The sequence below is a fragment of the Pygocentrus nattereri genome, chromosome 22 (assembly GCF_015220715.1).
Source record: "Pygocentrus nattereri isolate fPygNat1 chromosome 22, fPygNat1.pri, whole genome shotgun sequence".
Lineage (NCBI taxonomy): Eukaryota > Metazoa > Chordata > Actinopteri > Characiformes > Serrasalmidae > Pygocentrus > Pygocentrus nattereri.
Genome location: NC_051232.1, coordinates 12,971,978 through 12,987,211, shown reverse-complemented (window position 1 = coordinate 12,987,211; position 15,234 = coordinate 12,971,978). Strand labels below are relative to the sequence as shown.

The 15,234-nt window shown below is 37.4% G+C and overlaps 1 protein-coding gene across 1 annotated transcript in view; it reads right to left on the bottom strand.

Annotated features, from left to right (window-relative positions):
* Positions 1 to 1,975: 1,975 nt before the first annotated feature.
* The window catches only part of LOC108414319 (CD209 antigen-like protein D), a 38,613-nt gene continuing 25,354 nt past the window's right edge, over positions 1,976 to 15,234 (bottom strand). The window contains exons 1-5 of the mRNA XM_017687170.2: positions 10,240 to 10,506; positions 7,986 to 8,141; positions 5,923 to 6,065; positions 5,253 to 5,365; positions 1,976 to 4,104 (exon numbers count right to left, since the gene is read on the bottom strand). Coding sequence (XP_017542659.1) covers positions 3,957 to 4,104; positions 5,253 to 5,365; positions 5,923 to 6,065; positions 7,986 to 8,141; positions 10,240 to 10,438 — 759 coding nt within the window. The 5' untranslated portion in view covers positions 10,439 to 10,506 and the 3' untranslated portion in view covers positions 1,976 to 3,956. Of the gene's footprint in view, positions 4,105 to 5,252; positions 5,366 to 5,922; positions 6,066 to 7,985; positions 8,142 to 10,239 lie in introns of the transcript that reaches the window.

The window sequence follows — 15,234 nt, the reverse complement described above, 5'->3', positions numbered from 1 at the left end:
CCTTATACACTTGAATAACTGTCTATACGTCCAATACACTTATAACACTTGCCTATGCACATTTTGTCTACGTTCGACACCTGTACCTACTGACCATCCACATTTTGTCTTGTCTTTTACTGTCTTTTGTCTTTGCACTGTTTACTATGCATCTTTTGTTACTGCACTGGAAAAGTAGCCTGATAGTGTTTCGTTATACTGTGCTACCCTGTATTGTAGAATGACAATAAAGTTGAATTGAATTGAACTGAATTGAACCCCATTTCCAAACAAGTAGCGACGCTGTGCAAAATGTAATGCAGTGATGTGAAAATCATTTAAACTCTATATTTCATAAAAAAGTACAAAGACAGTATATCAAACATTGAAACTGAGAAATTTTATTGTTTCTTGAAAAATAAATGCACGTTTTGAACTTGATGCAAAAAATACATTCCAACAAAAGGCTGTAAAAGTGCAATGCTAAAAAAACACCTAGTGGTTAATTGTCATCAGATCAGTAACATAATTGGGTATAAAAAAGTATCCCTGAGAGGCAGAGTCTAAAGAGCAGAGAGGTAAAGATGAGGTAGGGTTCAACACACTGTGAAAGACTGTTTAAACAAATAGTGCAACAATTCAAGAACAACATTTCTCAACATAGTATATCAATGAACTTTTGCTTTTTATCATCTACGATACATAATAACATTAAAGGTTTAGAGAATCTGGAGAAATCTCTGTATGCAAGGGACAAGGCCAAAATCTGTATTTGCTTGCTGTGATATTTGGGCCGTCAGGCAGCACTGCAATAAAAATAGTAGTAGTGTACTGGAAATCACTGCATGGACTCAAACACTTCTAAAAAACACTGTCTGTGAACACAGTTCGTTGCTGCATCCACAAATGCAAGTTAAAATTCTAAAACACAAAGATGAACCTGTGCATAAACAAGATCCAGAAATGCTGACACCTTCTCTGGGCCGGAGCTCATTTAAAACGGACTGAGGGGAAGTGGAAAAGTGTCCTGTCGTCTGACAAATCAACATTTGAAATTCTTTTTGGAAATCATGGCCACTGTGTCTTCTGGGCTAAAGGCCACTCAACTTGTTTTCAGTGTACAGTTCAAAAGCATCAGTTCCTTTGTAGCATCAGTTCCATATTCATGATGGTAGAGGGGAGCATTAGTGCACATGATGTGGGTGTCGTGCACATCTGTGAAGGCACCATTAATGCTGAACAATATATACATGTCTGCAGCCATCCGGACCACATCTTTTTCAGGGAAGGCCTTGATTATTTCAGCAGCATTGCTCCGTATTAAAAGAGAGCGGGTGCTAAACTGACCTGCCTGCAAGAAGAGGTGATGAAACACAGTGGTAAGCCACCGTCCCAACTTTTTTGTAATGTGTTGTTGGCATCAAATTCAAAATGGGCATATATTTTTTCAAAAATCAATAAGATTTCTCAGTTTGATATGTTGTCTTTGTGGTATTTTTCCTTTAAAAACATGGTTTAAATGATTTGCGGATCATTGCATTCTATTTTTATGTATAACTTTTTTGAAAATTACTCTTTGAAATACCTTAGGAATGAATTTTTATTCCACTATCTAAGTTTAAGTATTAGCAAAGAAATCTTCAATATGGCAAAAGTAAGTGTTTTAGGTGTTGATACACTATGAAAATGCAGTTATGATTTGATATCTTTTTTATTTGAAATATAGCTGGTGTGAACACTGTCTTGCTGCATATGCAAATGCTTAATTAAAGTTAGTAACATTCATTCAGTTTATGTATATCCAGTTGTATTTGTAACTTTTGTTAAAAATATAAAATGTAATAACAATACAAATAAATGCATAAAAAAAAAAAAAATATATATATATATATATATATATATATATATATATTATACATATTTTAACATTTTTTACATTGCAAAATTACATTTGGTAAATACATCTGGAACATATATATACATATATATTTTGTCCATATGGATTGTATCTTTGCTGTCAAATCAAACTGTAATGAATAGTTTTTTGACTAGTAAAGAACAGAGTCATTATTAGGATGAGAGGCTTGGACAATGAGTGAGAGAGAAATTCATTCTTCAAAGTCTACTAAAATATACACAGAAGTTCTTGATTATACAGCTGCACGTTATGCAATTTTGTACTTTATTCACCCTGAGAGTCACAATATACCCTGCATTCTATTTTAAAATAATTATTTTTAGTTAGCGGAGTGCTTAAATTAAGATTATTTTAGTAAGCAAAGAAATCACATGCAAAAAAAGAAAATGATAGTCATTGTAGACCACTGTCTCTTTGTGACTCCTAGGCTTAATCCCATGTCACCCCTTGCCCCTCCGTTTTGGGCGTTCACACCTAGGAGGGTAGAGTGTCCCATATTTTGTTGAGATAAAGGGGTAGAGCGAAGTGTAGTGAACTGTAAATCAGATTTTTCACTGCTTTAAACAGCTGATGATTCACTCAGACATGAACTGATTTGATCAGATTTGTATTTGTTATAAATGCGGGAAAAGGTGCATTTACATTTTTATTAATCCAGATATCATCCTGATAATGGGCCATACTTCTATTACCCTACATCTAGGGTAAGTGGAAAATTGTATAAATGGATTTTTTTGCCTAACATTTCCTTTAATTTGTTCTTTAATAAATTTATCAGAGTGGAAAATTAACCTGTTTAGGCCTGTATATTTTCAAATGTATACAAATGTCGTAGACACAAGTTCTCTTTACAGTTGCCCTATTTATTATCTATTAAATGCTCTCTTTTCTGTCTGTTAGCTTTTTTGTATTAGATTTTTTGTTTGTTTCATTGTATCATTTTCATTTGGTTCTGTCTGTTTTGTGCTGCAACAGTTAAGTGTACAAAATGCAAGTGGGGGATGGTTGACTGGACAGGAATTCAACAGTTATAAAAGTGTTCAGTTACTTTGACATTTTCCTACATTAATGCCAACAGGCTAACATTTGAATTCAAGCAATCAGGCCACCGATGCCTGGCCCCACATATTAAATGTGTTTTCAGTGGTCAGTACCAATATTTATTATTAAATGCACTGCTAAGCTATGAATTTGTTACTAGTAGCAGATTGCAATACTGGAATTATATGAATATCTACTATGAGCCAAATGTTACTGTGAACAGTACTGCATGCTCTGATATTGCATTCCATTATTTTGATGTGGTTAATCATAAGAATGAACTGAACCAGTGTTCACTTGGAAGTGGACTGACGCTTGTGGTGTTTGGTTCAGTTGTTTGGTGCAGGTCTGAGTGCAGGTGGAGTCTAAATCTGTCTAAATAAACTGTGCTAAAGAAAAAAATCTGCATGGTTTTCACCAAACTTAATAGATGTGCAAGTGTCTTTAGGCTTAATCAGTTCTGTCAACCTATATCACTTCATTAGTGGTCAGTTTCTGCCATACCACTATAAATTAGATTACTATACGCTATTTTCCACCAGCATATCAGACGTCATCTTAAAATTCATCACCTCTAACACTTACAAAAGTTACCTTTTTCAAGTCTATTAATAATACTTCATATGCTTCTTTAAGGTTCATTTGAAGCCTTCACGATATGTCAAAAATTATCCAGACACCTGTTCTAAATCAAGGCACACCTATTGTTGACATGCGTTGTGCTGTTTGCAGGCTAGAACTAAGTACTGAATGCCATTCCCTATAGCAATGTTCCAAGATTTAGTTCAAAGCCTTCTCGGAAGAATAGATGACCAAGTCCCTGTAGATAGCTTTGGATTTAAATGAGTTGTAATTTGTAAGCTCCTACAAGTGTTGTTGCACACTTGACATGTGAAATATATGCGAGTTTCCTATAAGGGAGAGCAGGTGTCTAGATATTTTTGGACATAGAGTGTACCTTTTGTTCCTTTCATAAACATTTTCCAAATGCATGTGATCATTCTCAGTTCCTAAAACATCAAGAAATGAGTTTCTTCTCACAGATCCAATAAAGTAAATCTTGGCATGGTTTATCATTCCATCTTTTCCCAGCTTCAGACCGAGTTACAGCACAGTCCTGTCGGCCTTTCCATCCACCATTATTGGGTTGACCATTCATCCAGTACCTGAAATAGCACAGAGAGCATACATTGTTATTTTCATAAATAACAGAGCATACACATAATATTGAATGCACATTGTAGTCATTGGGCAGTATTAATGAAGTCTAGTTTCAGATTATGCCTAAATGAGAGAAGTCAGCTAGGTAATCAGAATAACAGAAAAAATCTAACTTGTGGCTGCAAATGTGACTGAACAGAATAAGTATGGTTTAGAAATGGAACAAAATGTTTTTGGAGCGTGTTTCATCACAGTATAGTACACTCTTCTGATGTAAACCATTCAACCTTCATAGGTCAATGATTTTGTATGCAACATATATAAGAGACTAAATACTGTATGTTGGGAACACTGCAAGCTAAAGAATTGTATGTATTGTATATATATATATATGACAGCTAGGATAGGTCACCCCCCGTGACCCTGAGGGAGAAGCACCTTTGAAAATGTGTGTGTGTGTGTGTGTGTGTGTGTGTGTGTGTGTGTGTGTGTGTGTGTGCGTGTGTGCATGCGTGCGTGTATATATATGTATCTACATACATTATTGGAGAAACACTCAAAATAATAATGCTTTTGGAGGGCAAAGAGATGAGACACTTTCATACTGATTGTCATACTGATTGCTCTGTAAAGCTGCTTTGTGACAACACCTGTTGTAAAAGGCGCTATATAAATAAACTTTACTTACTTACAGAGACAGTTTTCTTTTTTTTCACACTGAGGGTTATTTCTGCTTTCCTAAAATGATATTACAGTGCCGATATAGCAGGGAAAAGAACTTATTCTTGAAAGTGTGGATGATGGGGGGTGTGGAGCAAAAAGTTTGATGAAAACCAGACTTTTCTTGAAAAATGTAACTAGTTTTTCATGTATGTGGGTTAGAAAGTTCTCTTTTTTTCTCCTGATTTCCAAGAGTTGGGAGAACAATTTTTCCTGTAATTTAAGTCATGTGAGCCATTTCTGTATTATTTCTTATTTTATATGTGTTATATATGTGTTATGTGTTATATTTTACTTCTGTTAAGCAAAACCTAAACTTACCCAACCTTGCCCAAAACCTAACCCTAACCCTGGCCCTAACCTTAACCCTAACCTCAACTCAAAAGCTAATCCTAAACGTAACCTTAACCAAAACCTGATCCAAGTCTCTTACGCAGTAGTCAGTGCTGAACCATCCACCCATTTCCAGATCCCCTCTGATTCTGCGTCAGTCAGACCAATAAAAACCGAAGCATCTTTGGAGCTACAGAAGGAATCCACAAACTCCTGTTGAGGTGAAACGGAACAACAGGTAGGGATTTTAGAAATATGCATTTCTTTTTCCTGTGTTATGGGCCCTTTTACTTGAGAGCACAAGGATTTATTAGAGATATTGATTTGAGCTTGATTTGGTAACGCTTTGTACAGAAACACTTCACTATATGATATTAAACAGTTGTATATAAACTCCTGGGCAATAAAATGGGCCAAGCCCAAAATGGCACAACATGGCAAAACATAAAGCTTATAATGGTCTTAACAATAAATCATGTATTTAATGGGTACCACTGTCGTCTTACAGCGAGAAGGGCCTGGGCTTGGTTCCAACCAATGGTTTTTGCTGTGGGGAGTTTGCATGTTCTAAAAATCATAAGTAAAAACCATTATCTTTTGGGCTAGGCCCATTGTTTTGTCCAGAAGTGTATTTGTAATAATATTTTATACTTTGATGTATTTGCGCTAATATAAATTTCAGTTTTTGGATTTGTAGTACATTACTTATTATTCACTATTAATTTGTTATAATGAATAATAATTCATTACTTTATTATAATTTTGTTTACCTGTTCCTCTCTGCTGTTGATGATCACCAGGTCTGCTCCTCTCTCTGTGCAGTCCTCTCTGCTTTCAGTCCAGCTCCTCTTCTCATTGGAGATAAAATACAGACTAGAGTTGAAAGCCCTCCAGCCCTCCTGGATTGCCTTTTCTAATGAAATCAGAATTTACGATGGCATTAGCCACAGTCTATAACAGGCTAGGTTAGACTAAACAAGACGTAGTAAATACTGGTACTTCCAGAAACACAGGCTGGCTCTTTTTTTCTATATTTAACATTGTCTATCAACTGTCAAATCTTATTTCTTATTCGTATCGAGTGCTGTGTTTTGCTGTTAAGCATTGACCCATTGAGGAGGATGGGTTTCCCTTTTGTGTCTTGGTTCTGCTCAAGGATTCGAGTTTTTCCTTGCCACTGTTGACCTTGGCTTGCTCATTTGGGGGACCTGGATTGCTGAGACTGTGAAGCTGCTTTGTGATAACTGTTGTAATAAATCACCATGCAAATAAATCTTGACGACTCTAAACACTACATATTGTGCTAAAAATGTACAAAGGAAAAAAATGACCGTTAACACCACACAGTCACCATTAACCACAATGGAGAAGTGACAGCAAATCTGTAGGAACTGCCTCCTCCTGGTGTCAAAGCTCCTTTCCGTTACAGTTTTGATGAGAAAATAAAGAAGTATCCATCTGGTCTTGCAAAAAAGAGCATGAGAGTGAAATGTGGGAACAGCAATCAGGTAAATTTGTGTCCACTGTCCAGTCCAGACAATATGGGCATGATGGCACATTCCTCATAGGTGCACATCATTTTAAAGCGAGACAGTGACTAGTCTCTCAGTCATGGTGCAGTTATAACTCAGGACTAATGTAAAATGGAAATGGTTTGACACTGAGTTGATTAAATAATGAATTTAAAATGCTGATTAGCTGGGCGTACTGGGCAATATGGAGGCACATCTCTGAGCCAAGCCGTAGTATACATAGTATTTTACATTTGAAAATGTATAATAGAAAAGCTGGGAGAGCCCGTTTGTTATGCAACAATGCATCCTGAGGGAGCATTTTAGTGAGAGCACCTGGGTTTCGAGCCAACCAACCAGACAAACCATATTTAAAAAATATGAAGAACATTCATCAATATTATTAAAGCCAAGTTTTCCATTTATACTAGTGATGTGAGAAAACGTGAAAAACCGATTCAGGTAAAACTTCAACAGGCAGAACTTAATAGTACTCAGCCTTTTCAATTCTGTCCTGTTATTAATACTGTTAATACAGTTGGGGCTGTTACATGAAAATCACATACTAGTTGTAATACTGCGAAAGAAACACTATGTTATGCAGATTATTGAGCACATACTGTTATGTAAATTCAGATCTTATTAGACTTTAATTGGCAACATTTGATTCCTATTGGTTCTAGGTAGGGCTATAGTCAAGCCCAGCACTATCCACATACTGTTTATTTGTGTTCATGCTCAGCTATAACATCTGTAACATCCAACGCACAACAGGTATACTGGCAAGGTGGTCTTAAGGGGTCTTAAAGCTTAGCAACTGCAATTGTGCTCAGAATACCTCCCTCTGAAAAAGTTTGCAACATACCGTAGCATATTTGTAAATCTGAAAACCTGCCCAACTTCACAAGAGTTTGGTGGAAAGAATGAACTGTTACATGTTCATTGTGAATTGTAACATGTGGTACAAGTTAAAATAATAGTGACTTATTAAACTCTTGTCAGCTCTAAAGCAGTAAACTCTAGAAGTCATTACTCAAAATGTAGTGCTGCCCATTACACACTAATGCAAATTCGAGCCAATGCAATTCACTAAAAATCTCCCTCAGTGTCTCTCTTCAAGTCTGAGTAACTTACAGCAAGTGACCAAGTAAGCAACCTAGCTCTTTAGTTTCTCTGCATGTCTGCCCATCTGCAGATTCATTCATTTATCTGTTCATTTGGCTACCCAGTCATACCAGCATTCTATGTGTGTGTATTTGCTCTTTTTGTTTGTTTTTAGCAATAAGAACTTAATTCATCATGGTTTAAATGTGTTTACTTACCCAAGTAGGAAAGTTTGGTGTTAGTGTTCTGTAACAGGTTACTCTGTTCAGTAAGCCTGGCATACAGCAGTGTGACGGCAGTCATCAGGAGAACACACAGCAGCCCGAGACACACTGTAGTCAGCCTGAGGCATCTGCTCATAAGTTTTTCATGTGCTGTAACAAAAGAGCAGCAACACTGAAGCATCACAGTAAGTAATTGTCCACCTTAAGGGCACTATATAGAATAAATTATACAAACGTATCAGTGTAACACATTGTATTAATTATTTCTATACATAATATGCACCTGCTGTTGGTATCACGGTTGTGCTGAGAACTGTCTGTCTAGCAGTTTTATGTCTTGATTCTAATTCATTTTAATAAGCTATGAAAAATGAAATCAACAGAGAAAGACTTGATATTTGTTTGTTAAATAGTTCTTGTACTCAGACTAAACTAAACAATGATATCATTAAAATAATTTCATTATTATGAGTAGCAGTAGGATTAAAGCAACATTAACAACAATAACAGTTAAACAAGACAATAGCAGTAAATATTCAATTTGTGCAAGTGAGTATTAGACAGAGCAGAAAAAATGTCAAGCTGCAAAACTCACAAATATGGTTAAAACATTCAACACAGTATATCTAGCATGTAACAATAACACTAGTTAGTTAAATTTCCGTGTAAAACAGGGGTCTTTAAAAAAAATAAAATAGTATATTCAGAGAAGATTTCCTCAAGCAAACGTCCGGAACATCATTATAACTTGCGTCATGATTTAGTGCCATATACTGTTTACTGAAGTAGCCTAGTTGGTATGTCAACATCTTATAGTCAACAACTGAATGTCAAATCAAATAAAGTACAATTCAGTCATATTTCAACATTTGCTTCTCCTCCATCCCTCCCCTGTGTGCGACACTCACTCCAGTCTCAGTGTTCATCATAATGCACAGATCTGATTGGCTGAGCTTATGTTGCCTATATATCTGCAACAGGTATCTAAGACAAGAAGGAAGCATCATCTAGCTATGCTACAAACAAATAAAATCAAGCTCCATAAACAATTTTAGAAAGCTTAAATAACCAACTTGCTCTGTGTTTTGGACCCTAACATTGGAAACGCGAGTAGCTGACACATGGGGGAGAACAGAATATAATAAGCCAACTTTGTAATTCATGATTTTACATGAAAACAACTGCGCATTTATTCCAGACAATAAGTACTATGTATATTTAGGACTGTTGTGCATCCACAGAAATAAAAAAATACATTCAGCTACTATGGATTTAGAAGTATGACCCATTAAAAAAAGTTGGCACAATTTGCCCCCAGGCAGGGTTAATTGAGCAGAGGAGGGGGGACGTTGGGCCTGGTGGGGGTAAAATGTGCAATATTTAAATAACCAACCTATTCAAAAACAAACTAAAATCACCCCAGTAATTCTCCACTCTACTTTATATCAATCAAGGAAGTTTCCGGACAGTGTGTAAAGCCATCTGCATGACAGGTGATCACACTCACACACTACACGGCTTATTCAGCCTGCTGCCATCACGGAGGAGACTGCAGAGTCTCCGGGCCAGGACCAGCAGACCCTGGACTTAGTTCCATGGTGGCTCAGTTCCAATGGAACTGAGCCACCATTTGTTTTGTTTGTAGTTTCTTGGCATGATGAAAAACTGCAATATCACTACAATATCATAAATGTATTTTATCTAATTATGTTTAACCTTTTAAATTCCTTGAGACCACTTCATTATATTCTTCATAACTTTCATATTTCATAAGCTATATTCAAAAGGTCAGTGTCGTATGAGGCTGTAACTCTTCTTTCCAGTATACGTTAGATTTTTGCCCCAAGACCAGTGACACAACAACCTCTATTTTGAGAAAACTGCTGCACATCTGTACTGACACTCACAGTTATGCAATGTTTATGACCTCATGATGAAGCTTATATTGTTCCAAACTAGTGTGTAAAAAATCCCACGCTGATTTCTCCCCTACATAATATTGTATGCTTTCCAAATGCACTCGGCACAGGACTCAACATCAGCTCATCTTCCAGCTATAAATGAACATATTTTAAAGCAAAAAGTCATGAATGCAAATGTATATTTGTATTTGTATTCTTCTCTGTTTAGAAACCCATGCCTGTTCATTCTGAAGAATGTGTTCATATTACACCCTCAGTGTAAATGATAAACCATCAGAGAATTTGTGTTTGTGTGTGTATAAGAGAGAAAGAGAGAACATATGCACCTGAACTTTGCTGTTTCTTGTTGTTTCTTCTTATCTGACACTCCACACGACCTCCTTTCATTTCTTCATACACGTTACAGCTGTTATCCGGAAGAGGAATTTTCTCTGCAGCTCTTATTGATATTTTATTCACATCTTCTCTCACGTCCATTCTGGCCTCCTCACTAATCCTGATCTTGATATGAAAATTAGCTCTCATGTATCAGTACCACTTTTAAGTGGTACCTAATCTACTCCAGCTTTCAGGGTGACTGTCTGTCCGCGTGTGTGTGCATGTCTGTGTGGGTGGTATGATTCATGAACTCTGGATAGGAAGTTGAGAATGAAGCAACCGAGATTTCTTTCAGTTGAAAAATCCACTTCCCCTTTCTTACTCTGGTGTTTTTTGACTGTGTTGTATGCTGTATTGGAGGAGAAACATCAGAGATCCTGATCCTGAAGATCTACCAGCCTGGAGAATTCAGATCCAACACACCCAACTCTAACACTCAGACTCCACTGAAGGCCTTCATGACCTGGATCAGGTGTGTTGGATTAGAGCCGGATCTGAACTCTGCAGGGTGATAGATCACCAGGACCACGACTGGGCTGCTCTGATCTGATTAGTTTCCCATTATATTTTAGCAGGTAGATGGATAGAGTGTGAATTATATGATGACAGTGGTAGAATCTGGGGAATGCTACATGGAAAATAATGTAGGCATGTGCTTTAGTTTGTAAATAGGCTGTTATGCTGCTACCCTTTTCATGTTTGCCTATATAAGGAAAGAGATAGCTAGCAACCAATGTCTAGATTTTGAGCAAGATAGGCTGAGCAGCTAAAGTTATTGAATATCCTAAACTACATCATCGTCTGACATCTGAGGGTGAGACACTGTAAGTAGAGAAGATACGTCACTCATGAGTGTATTACACAAAGTCATGCTTTTCCACAAAAAGGGTGTCAGCCCACTCACAGCGCCCTTGCAAAAGCCAAAACAATGTCAATAGCCTGGGAAACTGTCCGTTCTAGGGTAGCATCCATTCTATCCATTCTACGGTAGCATCACCCTGGATCCTTTCTAAAATCATTGCTTTCACTTGAGTCTTGTTTGTCCCAGCTAATAAGGAATGTTCTGATAACTTTGGCTAATATTATCTCCAGGTTCTCATAAGCTTAAAGAAAACTTTTTAACTTAATGTTCAGTGAACGTTTTAAGGATATTCAGTTCAGGTTACATGTTAACTGAGACATAACATTTTGACTGCCACATTCACAGGCTGATTTAAGGATGTTGTCAGGGCAACAGATTATCTTACATGAAGATGTTTTCAGGGAATCTTTCCACAAAAAAAAAAAAAAAAACATAAAACATTAATAGAACGTGTGTGTAATGTTCTGTGAACAAAAATTCCTCCTGGGTTTTGTCTTTGTGAGTTCTTTCTGATTAGGGCTGATTTTCTATTAATGTTCCTAATATAAGGTCCTTTACCTGTGGTCATGGAATGCTGGTGTCCAGCGCAGTTTGGTTATTTTCCTGCTCAGACACACCTGATTCAGCTCATCTGTTGCCAGGTTTAGGTGCCTGAGCAAGAAAATCACAAAACGGTCTTCAGGAACAGGACATAAGACTTAGGTTCCAGTTTGAGCTTTCCTAGCTCTATTAGATAAACCTGTTCAATTGCTTGTTAACGCAAATAGCTAATCAGCCAATCACATGGCTGCAACTCAATGCATTTAGGCATGTAGAGGTGGTCAAGACAACTTGCTGAAGTGCAGACTGAGCATCAGAATGGGGAAGAAAGGTGATTTAAGTGACTTTGAATGTGGCGTGGTTGTTGGTGCCAGATGGGCAGTTCTGAGTATTTCAGGAACTGCTGATCTACTGGGATGTTCACGCACAACCATCTCTAGGGTTTACAGAGAATGGTCCAAAAAAAAGAGAAAATATCCAGTGAGGATCAGTTGTGTTAACGAAAATAACCAACCAAAATCTCTGAGGAACGTTTCCAACACCTTGTTGAAAGTCTGCCACGAAGAATTAAGGCAGTTCTGAAGGCAAAAGTGGGTCCAACCTTTTACTAGCACCAAATAAACCTTTAAAATCCAACCTTTAACTAGCACCCAACCTTTTACTTTACCTAATAAAGTGGCCGGTGAGTGTATGTGTGAACTAGTAGTGGTGTACTGATTCTCCAAATCCGTTTAAGTTCATTCCTTGTTTTTTTTTGTTTGTTTATTGGGGGTACTCAGTCAGGGGTGAAAAAAAGCAGAAAGAAGTTTTATTAAATCAACAACAATTTGGACCACTAACAGGAAGAACAGGGTACACAGTTATGGCAGTGGGTTGGGGTTGGGAGTGGTAGGTGGGTATCATTGTTCTATCTTCTGGAACTGCAACACGAAAATGGACATTTGTGTTGTGGTTTCAGAATCATCAAACACTTAGAAACTAAACCCAGATTTCAATATAAAATCTCCTGAATGTACTAGCGTAGGACAGTAAGTACCACAACTCTGAAACAGTTTTTAGTGTTTAAATGTATTTTTAATAATTTGGCCACTTTCTAAACTAAAACCGCTATAACAGTTACCACTGATTATATAAGCCAAGTGCAACACAGCAGTGCTTCTACAGACAGAGATGCAGTAATCCAGTTAGTTGTTTAGAGATTTGGGGTGTTTTCTAGATTGCTGGGGGAAATCTATGAGAGTGCCGATGCTACAGGAGGCCATGAAATCAACACAGAGATGTAGGACACCAACACAAAGAGGACATTACAAAAACAAAAAAAAATCTCTCTCTTTTGGTTACTGGCCAGGGAAGTGTAGAGTAGTTAGCTTTCGTTTCCTTTCTTTTAGATTAGCTAAGTACTTTCTGTTTCAGAGTAAGCAAGCGTGGTCAAGTTTTGTTTTGTTTTTTTCTTTATTACCATCCAGTTTGACTCCTCTGGTGTGGTACTAGGTATCATTGTACACCAGTTTTATTGGGTGTTTTTAATAAAATGGCTTCAAAAGCTTTATTCATCTGCTCCTTAAGTTTTTAATGCATCATCACCAGCTCAGTATTTTAATGCCATATTACTGATCTCACAGCACCCTAGACAAAATGTGGGGTCGTAATATTTGGGGGCTTATCCAGGACATAGTATTAATCTGCTAAGCAGCTTTATTCCGGTGCAGGACTGTCTGGACCGGGCACTGAGTTTCCAGGTTATTAGGTATTCTTACACTGTATCTACTGTCATTGGCCATATTATCAGAAACACCTGCCATATAGGTGCACTTTCTAAGTTTACATTTGCTGACTGTAGCCCATCTTTTCCTGCATATTTTTCAGCCCCCTCTACTGGTCCATTAGAAGAAGGAGAACTGTCTATCTATCATTCTGCACGCCTATTTAAATGTCTGTTTATCTATGAATCATCAATTTATGTATTTTTCTGTCTGTCTATTTTACTGTTTATCTATCTATCTATCTATCTATCTATCTATCTATCTATCTATCTATCTATCTATCTATCTATCTAATCAACCAATATACACTCAGATATCAGAATAAGTCTTATATTACAAAATACAGTGACGTTGATAAAATAACACGATACACTCACCAGCCACTTTATTAGGTACACCTCTCACATCAACAAGGCATTTTCGTCCACACAACTGCCGCTCACTGGATATTTTCTCTTTTTTCAGACCATTCTCTGTAAACCCTAGAGATGGTTGTGTGTGATAATCCCAGTAGATCAGCAGTTTCTGAAATACTCAGACCAGCCCGTCTGGCACCAACAACCATGCCACTTCCAAAGTCACTTAAATCACCATTCTCCCCCGTTCTGATGCTCGGTTTGCACTTCAGCAAGTTGTCTTGACCACCTCTACATGCCTAAATGCATTGAGTTGTGGCCATGTAATTGGCTGATTAACTATTTGTGTTAACGAGCAACTGAACTGTACCTAATAAAGTGGCTGGTGAGTGTAAATGTGTATTTGTTTGTCTATATCAACAGTTGAATTTACTATTTCAGTAAAGAACTTCCAAAAGAATGTAGCTGCATTTTATAATTTTTAAGTCAGGTGGTCTAAGATGGTTATAATTCCTACACTGTTCATCCAGTTTAAACACACTTAAAGCTGAAAGTGTGCATTTTGAGCTCATACTCATTAATTAATTTCCACTCCAATATGCTGTGGTTGAAATATAAATAACTTTGTCAATGTCTAAGTCTTTACAAGTATGTGACTGTTTCACTGGTAAATGTAGCTCACAAAGTTCACCTCCAGAATAGTGATGTGCACTTTATGAACTAGACCCCCGGACGTCCTTGGAACATTCTAGATCTGCCCCCAATTTTCTCCAAACCGTGTGCCTGTTGTGATGGTGTGTCTCTGGTTTCGTTTTCATGTAATTCTTAGATTCATCCAGTGAAACAGCTCATCATCGTCTGACTTACTTGCTTTTTTGTTTGTTTGTTTTTTAATAACAAACATAATGCAATTGCATTAAGTAAAAGAGAGACTAAGATTTTGAACAATAAATGACAATGTTGCTAACTTTGCTACTTTTGGTAACAATTAAAATGGATAATGCTTTGTTGGGGGGCAGTCATGGGCTGGAGATTGGGGAACCAGCCTTGTGACTGGAAGGTTGTCAGTTCGATCCCCTAAGCTGACAGGACTGAAGTGCCCTTGTGCAAGGCACTTAACCCCCAACTGCTCCCTGGGTGTCGTGGATAGGGCATGCCACTGCTCTGGAAAAGTGTGCTCACTGCCCCCTAGAGTGTGTGTTCACTAGTGTGTTTGTTAGTGTTTCACTGCACTGATGGATTAAATGTGTTGAGCTGTGTTCACTGACAATGGTTTTCTGAAGTGTTCCTGAGCCCATGTGGTAATATCCGTTACAGAATGATGTCGGTTTTTAATGCAGAGCCGCCTGAGGGATCGAAGGTCATTCAATGTTGTTTTTTTTCTGCCTTGCTGCTTACTTGCAGAAATTTCTCCAGATTCTC